The sequence below is a fragment of the Cebidichthys violaceus genome, unplaced genomic scaffold (genome assembly GCF_023349555.1).
Source record: "Cebidichthys violaceus isolate CVI_PGR_0920_01 unplaced genomic scaffold, fCebVio1.0.p SCAF_27, whole genome shotgun sequence".
In the NCBI taxonomy this organism is placed as follows: Eukaryota; Metazoa; Chordata; class Actinopteri; order Perciformes; family Stichaeidae; genus Cebidichthys; species Cebidichthys violaceus.
In genome coordinates this window covers 3,131,290-3,149,475 of record NW_027176450.1, presented here as the reverse complement: position 1 = coordinate 3,149,475, position 18,186 = coordinate 3,131,290, and the positions used below count along the sequence as shown (strand labels likewise).

Here is an 18,186-nt window from a genome sequence, read left to right as displayed (position 1 = left end):
ATATTGTAGTGGATGAAAAAAATGCATTAATTCAAATCGAAGTGAACTATGGGCTAAATTTAAACGTTTTATCAATGTCTTATTATAATAATAATCTGTTCATCTATTTATTTATTTTACAATTTTAAACGTATTTTTACTGGTGACAATAGTCGTTTTTTAAAACGTCTTTTCAATGTAAAAATGCTATTTGGGCGCTGGGTTCATATAAAGTCTATGGTCTGGGCTGAATGCCCGTCAAATATCCAAATGAAAACTAACTTCACTACGATACTTGGGAGCTCAGGCTAGAGGAGGGGAATGGGTCCGAGTCAGACAGCGGTGAATTCAGCAGCTGAAACATCTACCCTCAACTGCTCCGCTGAGGAGGCTGACTCCAGACAATAAGAAGAGTGGATTAACATTGCAGCAGATTAATTTCGTCTCCCTGAAGAGAAAAAACGGGAAGTTAGGATCTGAACCAAAGCTGCAGCTTCTTTTTAGACATGTTCCTAGCGTCCTCTCTGCCCATGAAAGCGGAGCGCAGACGGAATAAGGAGCGTCTGGAGGCCAGCTTGGCCGGCTTGTGTGAGCTGGAGCTGCTCAAACAGAGGCAAGAATGCCGGGTGCTGAGCGCTCTGTGCCTCGGGGATTCTCTGGTTCCCGGCCGTCTGCCTTGGGGAGCTCTACGGTCGGCATGTTGCGCCCTGGACGCACCAAACGCCAACGCGTCGGATGACTATAGCCGCAGGCTCCAAACTGTAAGTTATGTTTGTCTAATAATGGTTATTTTAGATTGCGATGACTATAATCGAAGTCGTAAAAGTAAAGTTGACTTAAGAGTTGTGTCGCGTTTTCGTAAACTTACATGATCATATGAAGGGCACCGCTATCCGTTTGGATTACAGACCCACAATTTCATGAGATTCAGTCTTGTCTGAAGGGTTTTTGTAGTCAGATGTCACCATTAATCAGCTATACTCTGCAGAGATGTGTGCACAGTGGAGGTAGTGTTCTTTATACATTTACTATATGCTGCCTTGTGTCATGGCTTTGACACTTTAGTCTGTTGTGAGAGTCTCTTCTTGAAACGCTGGAGGTCCCTTAACCTTCCCGTAGTAACTGGATTCGATTACCAAGCACTGATTACATGTGAATAGAGAATCCCCTAAACTCTATTGACCTCAGTGTGCAGATATGAAAAACGCCATCTCGGAAGGCTCCTAAAGTCACACATTACCATTTAAGGGCAAATTCGGGGGTAGCTTCATTCATTTCACGTGGAAGACAATGCATTATCCAGACGTCTCTATCCCTAGAGTGCTGCTTAATTAATCATCACTCAAATGGAATAAATAATCACATTAAAGCTAACTTTTCATGAAGACTGCTTTACTCCATATTTGGTCTTGATTACTTCAAACTCTTTCGAACTCTTTGAAATACATTATAAAAATAACAGTCACATGAGCTATTTTGCTGTTTGGTAGGGAAAAAAGTAAACAATTGTATGGCATCTATACTTATAATGCCTGTTTTGCAAGTGCTACATTTCGGTTTGAGATGTCAAAACAAAATTCAGACTTGACTTGACTGTTTTTTTGAAGACGTTGTTTGAACGTTCACGTTAAGACCATTGCAATACAACATTTTTTCCTCCTCTACATTGTGTTATAATAGTTTTTCTTCATTTTAGAAGTTTACAAAGAAACCGCATAAACATTTTTCAGTTGAAAGTCAACATTTCAAATCCCGGTGAAATATTTAATCAACGTTTTCAAATAGTTGGTGAAAAAATAATTTTGAACCACTTTTAAACATCACCGTGTTTCAAAATCTTTTAAACGTCAAAATGCTCATAGTAAAATATGTAATTAAATACATAGTCATAGTAACACATCAACTGTTTCCACATACAGGACAAAGAAGACCATGTGACACAGGCAACAATTAATTTGTATCTATTAAGTAACAATAATATAACATGACCAGTGTTCTTTAAATACAATGAAATACTCGATTGTTAAACAAAATCTCCCTTTCCTTCTTTAAATGTCGGAGACAGAATCAGATGGTCTGCCATGTTTTCAAGGTGGACATCTGTAAATAAAGAGTACAAAATAAGTATTAATAAAAAATATTGACCTTTGGACCAGTTGTGAACGTTTATAAAATGACCATAGTTATTTTATAAACCTCTTTTCAACAGAAAGATGCTAACTTGGATATTACACAGTATAATACTTTATATTGTTTGTATATTGCTGTTTGCCAAACAACAATGTTTTGAAGCCTCACGTTTATTCCGTCAGCTCGTTCACTTTGCTCCGCAAGTCCTGTGCCAAGATTCCACACTTGTGCATGTCTTAAAGTTTTAGAAGCACTCTGAGCCAACGTTCCTGCGCATGCGTGTTCATACAGTAAACATACACTTGTTTTTTACATGAACATTCAGACAGAATGTACACTGCTCTCATTACGATGTCCTGGGAGCATCGTGTTGGCAGGATACAGTCTGTAGTTCCATATTCATGATGTTTTGTATGAAACATTAAATGCATTTAAATTATGTGTTCCTGTAGACCAGTGTAATATGACTTTGGAGAATTACGTTTACAGTAACCAATATCGTGTCTCTTCAATCTACAACTGAACACACCATCAACAAATTGGTGTTTTGACATGTGGATTTTGTAACTGCAATTTAGCCGGTTGAAAACATGGCCGAATCTTCAGACCGAATTTGAACCAGTTTTCAACCAGAAATTGATGTTGAAATCCCGGTTGGTGCTCACTGGGTGGCTTGATTTTCAATTACAAAAATGAAAATGTAAACAAATTGTGTGTTTATTGGTTTGTGTCTGCTAGAGCCATACAGCCCCAAGCTGTGGCAAACACTGTCAAATTTGGAAGGAACATTCTATGAGTGTCATTTCACATTTCCTCTTGGGATCCGTCCTTGCAATTTTCATCCTGTGTGAAGTTTTTAGCTGTATCTGAAATTAACAAATTTGTATGGGATTGTTCCTAAATTCTCTTTTTTACTGTGTGTGTGTACACCTACAGTAGGTGTATTAATGTACTTTTTAAAAAATTTTTACATTTGTGAGCCTATAAGTCTATATAAGCCTATACTTTTGTCTAAATTTATCGTCTTTTTGTTTTCACTGATTACTGATACTAATGGTATATGATAGAATACACTTATGAACATTGAAAAAGGAAGTGTGGGTATTGGATTAAGTGCAGCGGACCAATCACCGTCCATGGTTGACCACCCAGCCAGACCTACTGGACCAAACGCCACTAAAAGCTGTGTCGACTGCCCCAGGGAGGAGAGCCGAGATGGAAGCTAAGCTCCCCAGCCTGCTCCTGGCTGTCTGATGTCCGGTCACAGGAAAATTAGATGAATGAAATAAGACTTAAGGCGAACCCAGCAACAGGAGGTTGATGACTGTTGTGTCCACATGTTGACAGAGACCTGGCTCCTCCATACGAGCTGCACTTGATGGGCTGACTGCCAGATGGAGTAGAGGAGAAGAGGTGGACTCTGTCAATGACATTTGGTGCTCAAACATAGTCAAAGTTGATCTAGAACATTGTTGATGCTGGCCATATTATCTGCCCAGATCTGCCCAGATTTTTTTATTGCTGTTCCTCCTAATGCCAATTCAAAAAATGCACTACAGGAATGCAGTAGTTTTTTTTTTTTGTTCCTTATTAGGGCCCGAGCACCGACAACGTCGGGCCGCGAGGTCCCTATTGAAACTGTAGGAATTATTATTATTATTATTAGGGCCAGAGCACCGACGAAGTCGGGCGAAGGCCCTATTGTAATTCAAAGAATTATTAGGGCCCGAGCACCGACGTAGTCGGAGCGGAGGACCTATTGTTATTCTAATGTTTTTTATTATTATTAGGGCCCGAGCACCGACGTAGTCGGAGCGGAGGACCTATTGTTATTCTAATGTTTTTTATTATTAGGGCCCGAGCACCGACGTAGTCGGAGCGGAGGACCTATTGTTATTCTAATGTTTTTTATTAGGGCCCGAGCGCCGACGTAGTCGGAGCGGAGGACCTATTGTTATTCTAATGTTTTTTATTATTATTATTATTATTATTATTATTATTATTATCGTACCAGTTTCATCTCAAAAAGGAGGTGCTTGGGATACTGGGAATCTTTTGAAATTTGGCACAAAATTCAATCGTGGTGAAAATTCCAGTATTATTGGGGTGTCCAGCTGCGGCATGACATTTTGGCTCGATAGCGCCCCCTACAGAGTAGCCCCAACTTTGGGTTTCACCTAGCTGTATGAAATTTGGTAGGTATGTGGAACGTGATGGGACTTACAAAAAGTCAAAAGGAGGTATATCCTAAACCAAACAGGAAGTCGGCCATTTTGAATTTTATGACGTTTTTGGACCGTTTCAAGGCACCGTACTTTAACGAACTCCTCCAAGAGATTAAACCCGATTGCCTTCAGATTTGGTCAGTATGCTCTTGAGACCTTGGCAGTGAAACGATACTCAAAGATCAAAAAGTTATCGAACTATGTGTCCGTGGCGTGGCGGCAAAAAAACACCATTCGCCATGAAACAGGAAGTTGTTGTAACTCGGCTGTACATTGCTTAATCTGCTCCAAATTTCTCAGATGTCATAACATCCTGACCCTGAACACATGTATGTGACAATTTAGAATCATAGTAATAGCGCCACCTAGTGGCAACTGGAAGTTGTACGTTTTGTACTTTGACATCCTGCTCCTCACAGATTATTCCAATCCCTCTAAAGTTTTGTCAGAAAAGCCTTAAGATGTTGATAATGCTTCATTGTGAAGATTGTAAGAACTTGTCGAAGGGCGGCGACGTGGCGGCTCTGCGAACTTCGATCCTTCGCCATGAACGAATAAACTGATGTAACTCGACTCCGCATCATCAGATCTTTACCAGATTTCACATGTTTGATTAAACTCCAGGCCTGAAGACATCTGCAAGCCAATTTTGAATCATAGTCATAGCGCCACCTACTGGCAACAGTAAGTTAAAGTCTTTATCCTTTGGCTTGTTTCTCTTAGTTGGAAAATCAGATCAACATCAAATTTGTTCCACACAAATGTAAGAAGTTCATAATGCCAGTTCTCTAAGCTTTTGATGTTTCGTCGAACGCCGTTGCCGTGGTAACGCAGTCTTCGCCGTGAAAAACGATGGTCATTTGGAGAGGTTAAAAAAGCTCGAAACACAAGCAAACTTGACACACAGATCACAAGGCCAAAATGTAGTTCTATAATATGATTTTATTCAATCAGAGTGTTAAATCGGCTCAATAGCGCCCCCTACAAAATTTTGACGAAGCAGCCCTCGCAGTACGTTTCACATAGATTAACAAAATTTGGTAGACACATGTATCACATGTGGACTTATATAAAAGTCTCTTGGGGCCATGCCCTAAACCCAACCGGAAGTCAGCCATTTCGAATTTAGTCTGAATTTCTAGTGTCGTTTTTGCAATTTCCAGGCGCTCTACTTTAACGAACTCCTCCCAGGGAATTAATCAGATCAACTTAGAATTTGGTCAGAACAATCTCAAGACCTTTGTGATTAAAAGTTACTCAAAGCTTGTTGTTTCGTGAAATGCCGTTGCCGTGGCGATGCATTCCTCGCCATGAAAAACAAAGGTGTTTTTGAGGGGCTAAAAATACTCAAAACAAAATCAAACTTGTCACACACATTTAAAATCCTGAATGTAGTTATCTGATGTGATTTTAATGCTTCAGAGTGGCAACTCGGCTCGATAGCGCCCCTTACAATATTTCGACGATGCAGCCCTCGCAGTACGTTTCACCTAGATGTATAACATTTGGTAAGCAGATGTATCACATGTGGATTTAAAAAAAATCGTAGGGGTCCATGCTCTAAACCCAACCGGAAGTCAGCCATTTCTAATTTTGTATGAATTTTTCGTGTATTTTTCCCATTTCCAGGTGCTGTACTACCAACTAGTCCTAGGTAATTAATCAGATCAGCTTAGAATTTGGTCAGAACAATCTAAAGACCTTTGTGATTAAAAGTTTAGAATTCATCAAACATGGACTTGGTGTAGCGGCCATTTTACATGGTTCGCCGTCATCCACCAAGCTGTTGTAACTCAACTGTGCTTTGACAAAACTGTCCCAAACTTGACATGCTTGATTACCGTCATGATTTTATGACTTTTGCATGCCAATATTAACTCATAGTCATAGCACCACCTACTGGCAACCACAGAAGTAAGCAGGATTCTTTAATTACAGCAGCCCAAACACTGAATTTATTTAAAGGGTTCGTGGGTACACCATGAGAAAAAGACTTCTCTGATCTAAATATGTGCAAACTAAGATGCTTGGAGAGCAAAAGTTAGACAACAGTGGTTCTCAAACCATGTTAGTGGGCATATGTATAAATGATCTGTCCAGAGCTTCTACACGAAAATCACGTTAAATGTTACAATGAATGCTTCACACTACAATCTAAAGTTATAGAAGAGCTTAAAATGAAAACAGTGTTAAATTAAAGTGTTAAAGTAAAAGCAAATGACAATACTGTTCTGTTAACTTTCATGTAAGAAAGTCAGCAGGACACTGCAGGGAGTTGAACCCCATCCCAGTAAACTGACGGTCTGTTATTTTATAAACACTGAAACACATTCACACATATTCATTTTCTTAATGATCTTAACAGGCTTACATTTATGATTGTATCGGAGGTACACTCAAAACATTTGAGGCTTAAGACCTGGCAACATGATCTTGCTACGCTGCTGGTTGAGGCAGGAAATATAGTTTAACTCGTGCACACAGTTTATGATTGTCACAGAAATGCATGGCCGCGTCAACCAGAGTCCTGCCAGTACCAGGAAATACTGTTTAACTCGTGCACGCAATGTATGATGGTCACAGAAATGCATGGCCGCGTCAACCAGAGTCCTGCCAGTACCCTCGACGTGCGTGAAGTTGCGAGGGCCCGATCAATGCTGCTTGCAGCTTTAATTATTATTATTATTATTATTATTATTTTTCTCTCAAATGAATTGCCTTTTTGGGGGCTTTATCATATCCCAAAACTCCCCATATCTGGCAAGCATACCAGAATAGCGGGAAATTTGATAATTTATGGGTCCCATGCTTAAGTTTGAAAAAATGGCTCGCTAGCGCCCCCTAGAAATCTGACCGGCAACACCTTGCGGCAACTCTTACCCATTGTGTCCGATTTACTTGAAATTCGACAGACATGTCCACCTCCACCTACTCTACAAAAAAGCCAATCAGACCCCTAAGCTCCGCCTACCAATATTTTCCGCCATTTAGAATTTTGTGAAAAACACATTTTCACAAACTCCTCTTACAAGCTGGGTCTGATTGGTACCAAATTTGCTTTGGATCATTATTGGATCTATATCATCAAAATGTACTAAAAGCTTGTTGATAACCCATTGCAATAGGAATATATGGACCAATGAATTTCATAAGGGCGTTGCCTTTTACAGCAATACATATAACTTCAAAACCATGTGGCCTATCGTCACGAAATCTGGTGTGTATGTCCACATTATGTTCTGTAACAAACATTCACATTTTTATTCCATACAACCACTCAGGGGCCATACAGTAATACTCCCATTTTTTTGCATTTTTAGGCATTTTTCATTGTTTTCAGGCGTTGTACTTTAACGAACTTCTCCCACAAAATGTATGCGATCAACTTCAAATTTGGTCAGGGTGATCTAAAGACTTTAATGATGAAAATTTGCAAAAATGGTCTACTGACATTGAACGACCTTCGTTTTATGTGGCGCCCATGTCACGCACATTTCGTGCCGTTCGCCACGAAAGAGGAAGTTGTTGTAACTCCAAGGTACTTTATTCAATCTGCCCCAAACTTGTTATGCATGATGCTGGTCCAGTCTTGAGCACATTCCCATGCAAACATTTTCAAAAAGTCATAGCGCCACCTACTGGCAAAAGGAAATGACAAGTTTTATACTTTGATGTACTCTGACTAGGAAGTTACCCAGATCAGTCTTTAATTTGGTAAGGTAAGCCCTAAGACATTGATGATGCTTCATCATGAATATTGTGAGTTGATGCAAAACGCTGTTGCCGTGGCAACGCGTCATTCGCCGTGAAAAATGAAGCTTATTTTTATGTGGCTTAGGATGCTCAACAAGCCTTGGAACTTTACACAGGTGTCATAGGTGATGTAAATAAATATTTCATTTGGCTTTTTGGCTTGACTGTTTCAAATTGCCTCGATAGCGCCCCCTACAAATATTCAAATACGCAGCCCCAGTGCTACGTTTGACCTACATTTATGAAATTTGGTAGGCCCATGTTTCACATGGAGACTTAAAAAAAGTCTTTTGGGACCATGCTCTAAAATTAACAGGAAGTCGGCCATTTTGATTTTTGTGTGAATTTTCCCTTGATTTCCAGTCGTTATACTTTAACGAACTCCTCCTAGGGAATTAATCAGATCGACTTCAAATTTAGTCAGTACAGTCTGAAGACCCTTGTGATGAAAAGTTACTCAAAGATTGTTATTTCGTGAAAGGCCGTTGCCATAGCGATGCATTATTCGCCATGAAAAACAAAGGTGTTTTTGAGCGACTAAACATGCTCCAACCAGAACCAAACATGGCAAACACATTTAAAATCATGAATGTAGTTTTCTAATGTGATTTTAATGTTTCAGATTGGCAAGTTGGCTCAACAGCGCCCCCTACAAAATTTTGCCGATGCAGCCCTCGAAATACGTTTGACCTAGATGTATGAAATTTAATAGGCACATGTATCACATATAGACTTAAAAAAAAAAAGTCTCTTGGGACCATACTCTAAAATCAACCGGAAGTCGGCCATTTTGATTTTTGTGTGAATTTTCCCTTGATTTCTATTCGCTATACTTTAACGAACTCCTCCTAGGGACTTTGTCAAATCCACTTCAAATTTGGTCTGTACAATCTAAAGATCTTTGCAATTAAAAGTTACTCAAAGCTTTACGTTTGATGGAATGACATAGCTGTGGTGTGGCGGCCATTTTACGTGATTCGCCATTAAACAATAAGCTGATGTCACTCCACTGGACTTGCTTAAATCTGTCCCAAACTTGCCATACTTGATAACAGTCACTGCCTGAGGATGTCTACAAGCCAATTTTCACTCAAAGTCATAGCGCCACCGACTGGCAACAGGAAGTCAGCGTTATGTGACAGACGGAATCCGATTTACATGACATTGACATGTGGTCTGCACTTGATGTAGAGCAACGTAATGCATGTTTGCGTGTGTTTTGTAGCGCCACATAGTGGATGCAGAAACTGGTGGAATATTTGCACTACATAATTTCCAGCATCGCAGACTCCAGCGGGGAAAAATATGTTAAACTCCGGGACGCGTTGTCCGATGATCAAAGACATTTGTGGCCGCGTCTGCCAGTGTCCTGCCAGTACTCTCGAGACGCGGGAAGGTGCGAGGGCCCGTCCATTGCTGCTTGCAGCTTTAATTTTTCTTGTGTTTCAAATGGACTACAACTGCATTTTCTTGTGCATCCCGGTGTTGCATAATAACAATAAATTATCCTTAAATCCTTGAATTATATAGGTTTGTAGACTCACAAATGTCATATGTAAATCTGTAAAAATATTGATTGAAATTAATAGTTTGACACGTATGGAACTAGTGCCAGGAGGTAGGGTTGGGTCGATGTTAAAACCGGTTTGATATTATACCAAACACTGGAACAATTTTTTGGTGACCAGCAGCTGGGCACAATGGCTTCCTGGAGTCTTGTTGTCACCGCGAGGTTGCCAGGCAACCAACAGAGACTGCAGAAGGTCACTGCACCTGATAAAACCATTCAGAATTTTAAAAAACTTGAAGCTGCCAAAATTCATCTACTCCTTGTAATACATATTTTAAGTGCCAAAGTCAGACAATCTGGAACAGGATCTGCCCACCAACTGAGCTAGGATCCCGGCCACACGGTGTCAGACACACCATCATCCCGTCTCGCCCGCACCGAAAAAATACACCAGTGGAAAAAAAGATCTAAAACTGAAAAAAAATATTTGAAACCAAAAAAATAAGATGAGAATAAGAACTGAAAAGGCTCGATGGCAGTCCTGCTTGTGTTTGTCCCAGAACCAGCTTGCTGAAGGAGCATCTTTCTAAAGTCTCTCTCTCTCTCTCTCTCTCTCTCTCTCTCTCTCTCTCTCTCTCTCTCTCTCAAAAACACTCGTCTTTGTCTCAGTATTCTAATGGTCTCAGTCAGTCCTCAATTCAAAATCTATTTCCAAAATTCACAGCATGTTTTTATCTAACAACGTATTCTGCTTCAATCCATATTTGTTTGCGTATGGCCTCTCAAAAACATTTTCACTGTGGCCATAAATCTGTATCAGGCAAGAACCTAAATTAACAGACATTCAAACTTTCATTTGAGAACCTTAATATATCCTCAAGCAAACCTCAAACTCAAACGCCTCTTAAGTAAACCGTACTCAGACGTCCTCAGGAAGTGGTCTGAGTACGGCGCGCCTCAATTCTGCATCGCGGATCACTTTAGCTGAGCATTGTGAACAAAAAACTCTCCAGGTTGGCTTTTTCCTTTGCCATTGTATTTTAGCCCTCTGAGCTTACAATAGACATATCACATTCTATTGCACTGCGATGCATGAAAAAACAAGCGCCGGCTGCCAGCCGAATAGCTAACTATTCATGTCAGTCCAGCCGCCTCCTTTATTACACTTTTGACTTTATTACACAATCTTTACTACACATTTTTGATTCTGATCAAATTGATCAACAAGTTGTGATTTGATGTGCGTGTACATTTTACAACCTCTAGCCTCCGCCTCTAAAGGATGTGAGCATGATGATATAGAAATGTGTGTGCTTGTTTTGTGCCGTGCAGAAAGTTGTTTGACAAATATTAGCAATTTTCCATATTTTTCACACAGATGTTTATGGTCTCAATTTATTTCATTAGGGCCACAACTGCAGTGCCACATCAAATAAAAAAAAGTAAGATTTGAGCTCCAGAGGAAATGTAGCGTAAACAGAAAGAGGACTAAGGCCCCATCAGAGCTACAGTGGACACGAAAGAGAACTGAATCCTCTTTCAGCAAGTTGTTATTGATCACCGTCCAGCGATTGTGTCGCCGATTCTGCACTTTTGCGTCTCTGTATTCATGTCCGACACAGTGTAGATGGTCGAGTCCCACCTGTCAGCAAGCTTTTTTTTTACCCTTTTCCTTCCTTTTGGCCAAGAGCACCCTGTCACCGATTTTGATTTTGGATCCCTTTACTTTCTTTTGTACAGCTGAGCATGTCGATTCTGCTCTTTTGTAGCATGGAGCTTTCATATCATTGGTGAGACTTGCCACATACTTCTCATAGCTCATCACAGAAGAGTCATGACTCTTCAGTACTAAAGAGGACATCAACTTGTAGGTGGGGGATCCACCCAAAAATGAGGTAAAAGGGAGAATAGCCTGTTGTATCATGGGCTGTGCAGTTGTACATGAACGCCATGTGTGCAAGCGTCACGGCCAGTCAGCCTTCCCTTCTCTTCAGGGGGCAGTACACAAATCATGCCACCCAAGGTCCAATTGAATCATTCCACACTCCCATTTCCCATTGGGTGGTAGGGGGTTGTGTTAGATTTCCTGACACCCGAGTCCCTGAGAAGGTCACTTATCAGCAGACTCTCAAAGTTAGCACTTTGGTTACCTTGAATCCCTTCCAGAAATCCAAAGACACAGAAGTACCGTCCCCAGAGAACCCTTACCACCTGCTTAGCTATCTGGTCTTCACATGTAAACGCCTGAGCCATCCTCTTGAAATTATCAGTTATCATCCAGACATCGACAGACTTGTTCCTGGAGTCTGCGGCCGACCAAAAGTTAATGCAGACCAAATCCAGCAGCCTGGTTGTTGTTATGCTCTCCAGGGGAGCCCATCCCTCAGGCTCAACTGTCTTGCTGACGACGCATCGCTGACAATGACGAACATAGTCTCTTACGTCTTTGTCAAGGTTTGGCCAGAAAAACCTCTGTCTCGCCAAGCTGAGGCTCCTGAACTGAGCTTTATTTCCGGCCCTATCGTAAATCCCCTGGAGAACCTCAGCCTTAAGTGAGTCAGGGACAACATATTGGAAATGCTTTGCTTTGGTTTTCTGATCCTTTGAAATCCTGTACAACACACCATCGTTCACAGTTAGCCTATCCCAGTGTTTCAGGTACCTTGTGACAAGGACAGACACATTGAATCTTTCCCGTCTAGAAGTCCTCCAACGTCTCTCAACATAGGACAGAACACAAGAGAGAGAGTTATATCCACCAACTGTGCATTGTTACTCAGAGGAGACGTTTCCTTGTGACGACTGGACATAAGAATTTGACATCTTTGACCTCTGTAAGACCTGCATTGGGTTCAGCGAGCACCCTGTGGCCAACACATGCCTTGACAAACGGCACACGGCTCAGGGCATCAGCCACGATGTTCTGCTGACCTGGAACATACTTGATGTCAAAGTCGTAACTCGCCAACTTGACTACTCAGCGTTGCTCATAACAATCTAGCTTTGACTTTGTCAGGATGTGAGTCAACGAGTTGCTGTCTGTCCAGACTGTGAATTTGTGGTCTTTCAGCCAGTGACTGCACTTTTAACAGACAGACCATTTCAAGGCCAGAAACTCTAACCGATGAGCTGGGTAGTTCTTTTGGGACTGAGATAACAACTTGAAAGTAATGGGCCTGGCTCATGCTTCACCCTCCTGAATTTGACAAAGTACCGCACCTATGCCATCTAAGGATGCATCAGTTGACAGCATGAAGGGACGGGTGAAATCAGGATGAGCCAAGACAACACTGTGAACCAGTGAAGCTTTCAAAAAACTGTCCCTTCTCCGGTGTCCAGTCAGATGCACACAACTTCCTGCTTGACAGTTTGTTTTTATGTTGTTTACTTTTTCTTTTCCCACCTTTCAACAGGTCAAACAGCAGCTTGGCAATGGCAGAGTATCTGTGCACAAAGTGTTGATAGTAATTTACCATCCCTAAAAACGATCGTACCCGTTTCCATGAGGTCAGTGCTCGTCATGTTTGTAATGTTCTCAACCTTACTGGGGTCTGTTGAAACACCATTCTCATCAATAAAGTGTCAAAGAAACTTTATAGACCTCCTGAGGAAGAAGCCCTTTTTGTTCTGGCTATGCAGTCCCTCAAACATCATCTAGGCGCAGGAAGGCAGTCACCTCATCAATTAAAACACCAACAAGTCATCCAAATAGCATAGCAGACTCAAATAGTTTTGGTCTCCAAAATTGCTGGTCATCATTCTCATAAAGTTCCCAGGGCTGTTGCAGAGGCTCTGCGGCAGACGATGGTTATACTCATACAGGCCCATGGGATTGGTGAAGGCAGAGTACTTCCTGTCGTCCTTGTGGAGTGGAATGTTTAAAACCCGGAGGTCAAATCCATCGTGCTGAAAAGGCAGTTGCCTCCTGGCGCTGCCAAACAATCTGCCTGGTGAGGAATGGGGTGAGCGTCCTTCAGGGTCCTTTTATTCAACCAACGAAATTTTTTACAGATCAGAGATCTCCATTTTTCTTTCACACAAGCACCAATGGTGAAGCATAATCACTGCTTGATTTTCTAATGATCTCTTTTTCCTCCATCTCGCTAAGTACCTGCCGCAGCTTTTGATACTGGCCAGCGGGAACTCTCCTGTATAGGAGTCTGAATGGTCTGTTGTCTGACAGGTGTATGCGATGTACAAAGTCCTTTGCCTCCTAACAATCAAGATGGTGGCATGAAAGGATGTCCTCATACTGCAAAACAAGATCAGCCATCCTTCTCTTCCAGCTCACCGACACTTCACACGACTCAATGTCAACGGTACTGAGCCCAACTGAACCAAGCTGATCTTTGGCAGAATCTGCAGCAACAGCAGGGGGCACGGCTGATTGGGTGCAACTGGCCAGGGGAACCTCTTTGGTTCAGCAACTTCCATGTCCTCAAGAGCTACACATGTGTAGACATCAGCCAGCTTTGCATTGCGCCTCAACAGCACAGGTCTGTCAGATGTGTTGATGAGCTTTAGCGGGACCTGGCTTTCTCCTCACAGTGTAGTTACAATCTAGGAGCTAGGAACTGAGCAGGACGACGGGGAGCTCTGTCATGACAGTGCTACCTGGGGAAATAGCAGTGTTCTTGGGCAGTTTTCCCCAGATGAGATATTCACAGCCAGGCTCGAGGCAGGCAGCTGAGTTACATCTGACTCTACCGACCTTGTCAGGAACATATCCAACTGTCCGGGGGCTCAGACTTGAGAGCATAGACAGGAAATGTCTTCCAATGGGACTCGCATAGCTTAGACTGATGCATGATGTGTTTTATAACATTTGTCCCTAGAATCAACTCATCATGCTGTCTTGGGACAACAAGTGTGGGAACAAACATCCTACAGCCATACCCATCTCCACACCAAAAGCACACTTGGGCCCAACACGAAATCCGCCACATCCATCTGTTTTTGGTCAGTTATCACTCAAGCATCTCTCAGTTTAATCTCAGCTGTTTCATTAATGCTACATGCCATGGAGCCACTGTCCAACATGCCACCTATTGTCACCACCCCATCCATCACCACAGGCGTGTAGAAAAGACTGTCACTACTGCCAACTTGGTAAATATTTTGATAAATATCAACCTCAGATTCATCACATGAGTCTCTCGCAGACATGTAAACAGTCTCAGCATCAGACATGTCATCTGTTTAGGAGTTTGTTGTGTGACCTGTACTGCCTCCCTCTGAATACAGGTCAGCTGGTTTCCCTCAGTCTGGGATTGGATGGAGTTTTTGGCAGGGCAGTTCAGTCTGGTGTGGCCAGAGGCATAGCAGACAAAACAGTCTCTTGGACATACAGTGTGAAATGGTGGTGTGGTCTGAGTCATTACAGACCTTACAAACTGCTTCTCTGGGGCATTTTTCACAATAGGCACGCTGGAACCTCCCACCTTGAATTGGATGCAAAGTGTCGCGCAGCTGCATTTTCTCCATCATCTCCTGAAACATGTTGACCACACGAGTGAGAAGTTTCTCCTCTGACTGTTGGGAGATTTTGTGCCACAGCTGGTACAGAGGGATGCATGATGGGGTTTGCCTTGAACTGGGGCAGATGCTGCAAAGGGGCAAAGAGGATGACACTCATGACTCTGGGCATGGAGAGAGGAAGGTGAGGGACTCGGAGTAAGTCACTGCATTGACACCGCCTAGCTTGTCGATGGCTGGCTGGGCTGCTCAGAGGCCACTGCGGTGATGTTGTTTTTCAGTTGTGCAGTACAAGCGGCTCTGCCACTAACCCTCAACTCTCTGATAATCATCAATCCTCAGCTGAACATCACGTGAGGTCCACTAATGAAGCAGCTTACACTTTAAGGTGCAGGACAGCTCTAGGTCAGGGCAGTGTTTGACGAGCATGAGAACCACTTCATCATTCATGTTCTCCGTCCGCTTCCCTTGTCCGCTTAGGCCTTCAAGAGCTAGGTCAGCAGCTTTGATAGACTATTGTGAGGAGAAGACACGGCTACGGAAGCGTAAGAAGTGACATTTTTGAAGAAAACATTCATAAAAAACGTAACGCTAAATTAAAATAATTTATTAAGATAAAATGTACACATACTCAACAGGATCATTAAATGATGAACAAAATTCAAATATTACAAATTGGAAATAAGAAATGATGAAGTGCATTTATAACTCTTACATATATATGCATGTGTGTGTAGATGAAATAAATGGTTGAAGAGAGAGAGAGAGAAAAACAGAGTTATGCAGAGAAAGAATGCATGTTTGTCTGTGTGAGAGGAGCTGTTGACAGTCATGTGGCAGGTGACTGGTGAGTCTGTGCTCTGCATAGTCAACAATGATAATTGTGCCAGTGTATTGCAGGCCCTGCAGCCCTAAATAGACTCCCTGATGGGCCTAAGTATTGTGGAAGATGTTTTTTAACTAAAATGTGTTATACAAGTAGCTAACTTCTTTAAGGAATAATTCAGTGTCTATGATGTGTGGTTAACCTTAGCCATCGTGTGGTAAAGAGAGAGAAGCTTCCTTAGCCCCGATCATTGAATTTAGTATCTCCTGAGACCCAATCAGATACTTATATTTTCTGTGATAATACAGCTGCACAGTGCATACACAAGTACATCAAAGTTACTGAAACCAATCCATTTTATATGCTTGACAATTAAATAGCTCTGCATTGGTTTAAGAAAAACAAATTGCCTCCATCCAAGCCATCCAATTAATGTTTTTTTTACTTTTTGTATTTGAAAAAAATAACAGTCTCTGTAATCTTTAATACTGTGTGGAGAGAATCTCTCTCTCTCTCTTTAAAAGTGTCATCCAGTGTTTGTTACGTTGTTACTTGACGTTGTTAGTTACCTGAATGAACTGTTTTCCTTTGAATGTTTATGTTCATTGCCTGTACATCATTTGTGCAGATTACATTCATAAATTACTCTTACTATTTTTTTGCTCACTGTGCTTTTGTTGCACTTGCAGTGGCGTGGTGAGTGTGGTTGTTGTCGGCTAGTGGTGCAACGGATCATAAAACTCACTGTTCGATCGTATCACTGATCAGAGTCACAAATTGGATCACAGATCGGATCAGCGCCAAAGAAAAAAGTGAGCCAATACAACTTTTAGAGATCCCTGATCTTTGTCACTGATACGAATTGCTGATCATTGATGATCCATATTAGCTGATACAGATCCCTTTGTTGTTTGATTATAGCAGCTGGTCTACAAGGCTCCAGACTTTTTTCTCTTTTTTTGCCACCGTCCCAAACATTATTTTAACCACTCTGAAGTCAGTGTAAGTTTCTAAATGTTATTCTTTTACTTTGTTAAAGTAATTTATAGTATTTTTTTAATGAAAACACATAAATTAAATGATAAGGAAATAAAAGTTTGTATTTTTATTGATTAAAAAAAAATTGTCAGTAGTTTTAATGATGTGTCATACGCTGTCTAAAGTGTGTGTAAGGAAGTTAAACAGCTCATAAATTGTCTCTAATATCTATTTATGTTGTTGTGAAAACATCTCCTTCAAACAACTGTATTTATTAAAGTTTCTCACCAACATTACATTTTACGAGATTACATTTGAATACATCATAAAGTTATAATTTACCTTCACCCAATACTCATTTATACTGAACAGAGCCTTAACGCATCATAGTGTATCTGAATGGAACCTTCATTTGTTAACCTATAGCCGTGCTGCTAATGTTGCTGCTAATGTTGCTAGCTCTTTTCCTGTCAATTTAACAGTCAACACGGATTGGTTGTTTTCAATGTAACATTATCAGAGATCGGCGACTAGAAAAGCATAAAAATAAATGTCCTGATCGCATATTTTACTTAATATTGGCGGATAACGATGGTCAGTAAAACTCTATTTCACACTGTGATGGTTCATTTTAAACTGTGTAATTAATCAGCGGTTCACATGCGTGCCGAATCGTGAGGGGGGATCTGTATGGATCACAGATCGACAATGGTCTGTGACACCACTTTTGTCGACTCTCCACCAATGTCTGTCTGTGCTATTTGCGATGAAACACTATGTTTTATAGATGACAGCAAAACACAAGAGACTCACACTGAGCTGAAATGACACAACATAAATTAGGTAAATAACATAGATATACAGTCTCATACTAAGTTTTTCAGTTTCACCCCTGCTCACACACATGGAGTTCATGGAGGAAAGACAGACAGTGGAGAGTTGACAGCGGCTGCACTCGTTTTGTTGCTGTGCATAAAAGCTTTGCTATGATAAAGTTGATGTAAAATGAAGGATTGGATCATGCTCAGTAGCTCAATATAGTCGATACTGATCCATTAAAACTGCCTTTATCGGCTTGGATAACAATCTTTGAGATCCAATCGAAACATCCCTAGCTGTCGGTAAATAAATGCTTAGACCCAAGTCAAGTTCCCAGGTCTTGCTTGCAACCTGCTGATTAAAGTGAAGGGGGTTAGCCCTAAACTTCTGCTCAGGCTCGCTTAAGGTGGACTGATCTTTTAAGGAGGGCAGCAAATCTAATTTTTGTGAAAAGCTGCTCCTCTGAGGTCTAAACAGCCTACCCTCCCAAA

The 18,186-nt window shown here is 41.4% G+C and overlaps 1 protein-coding gene across 1 annotated transcript in view; it reads left to right on the top strand.

Annotated features, from left to right (window-relative positions):
• Nucleotides 1–354: 354 nt before the first annotated feature.
• LOC137880132 (dapper homolog 3-like) overlaps nucleotides 355–18,186 on the top strand; it is a 32,839-nt gene continuing 15,007 nt past the window's right edge. The window contains exon 1 of the mRNA XM_068721289.1: nucleotides 355–740. Coding sequence (XP_068577390.1) covers nucleotides 486–740 — 255 coding nt within the window. The 5' untranslated portion in view covers nucleotides 355–485. The remainder of the gene's footprint in view (nucleotides 741–18,186) is intronic.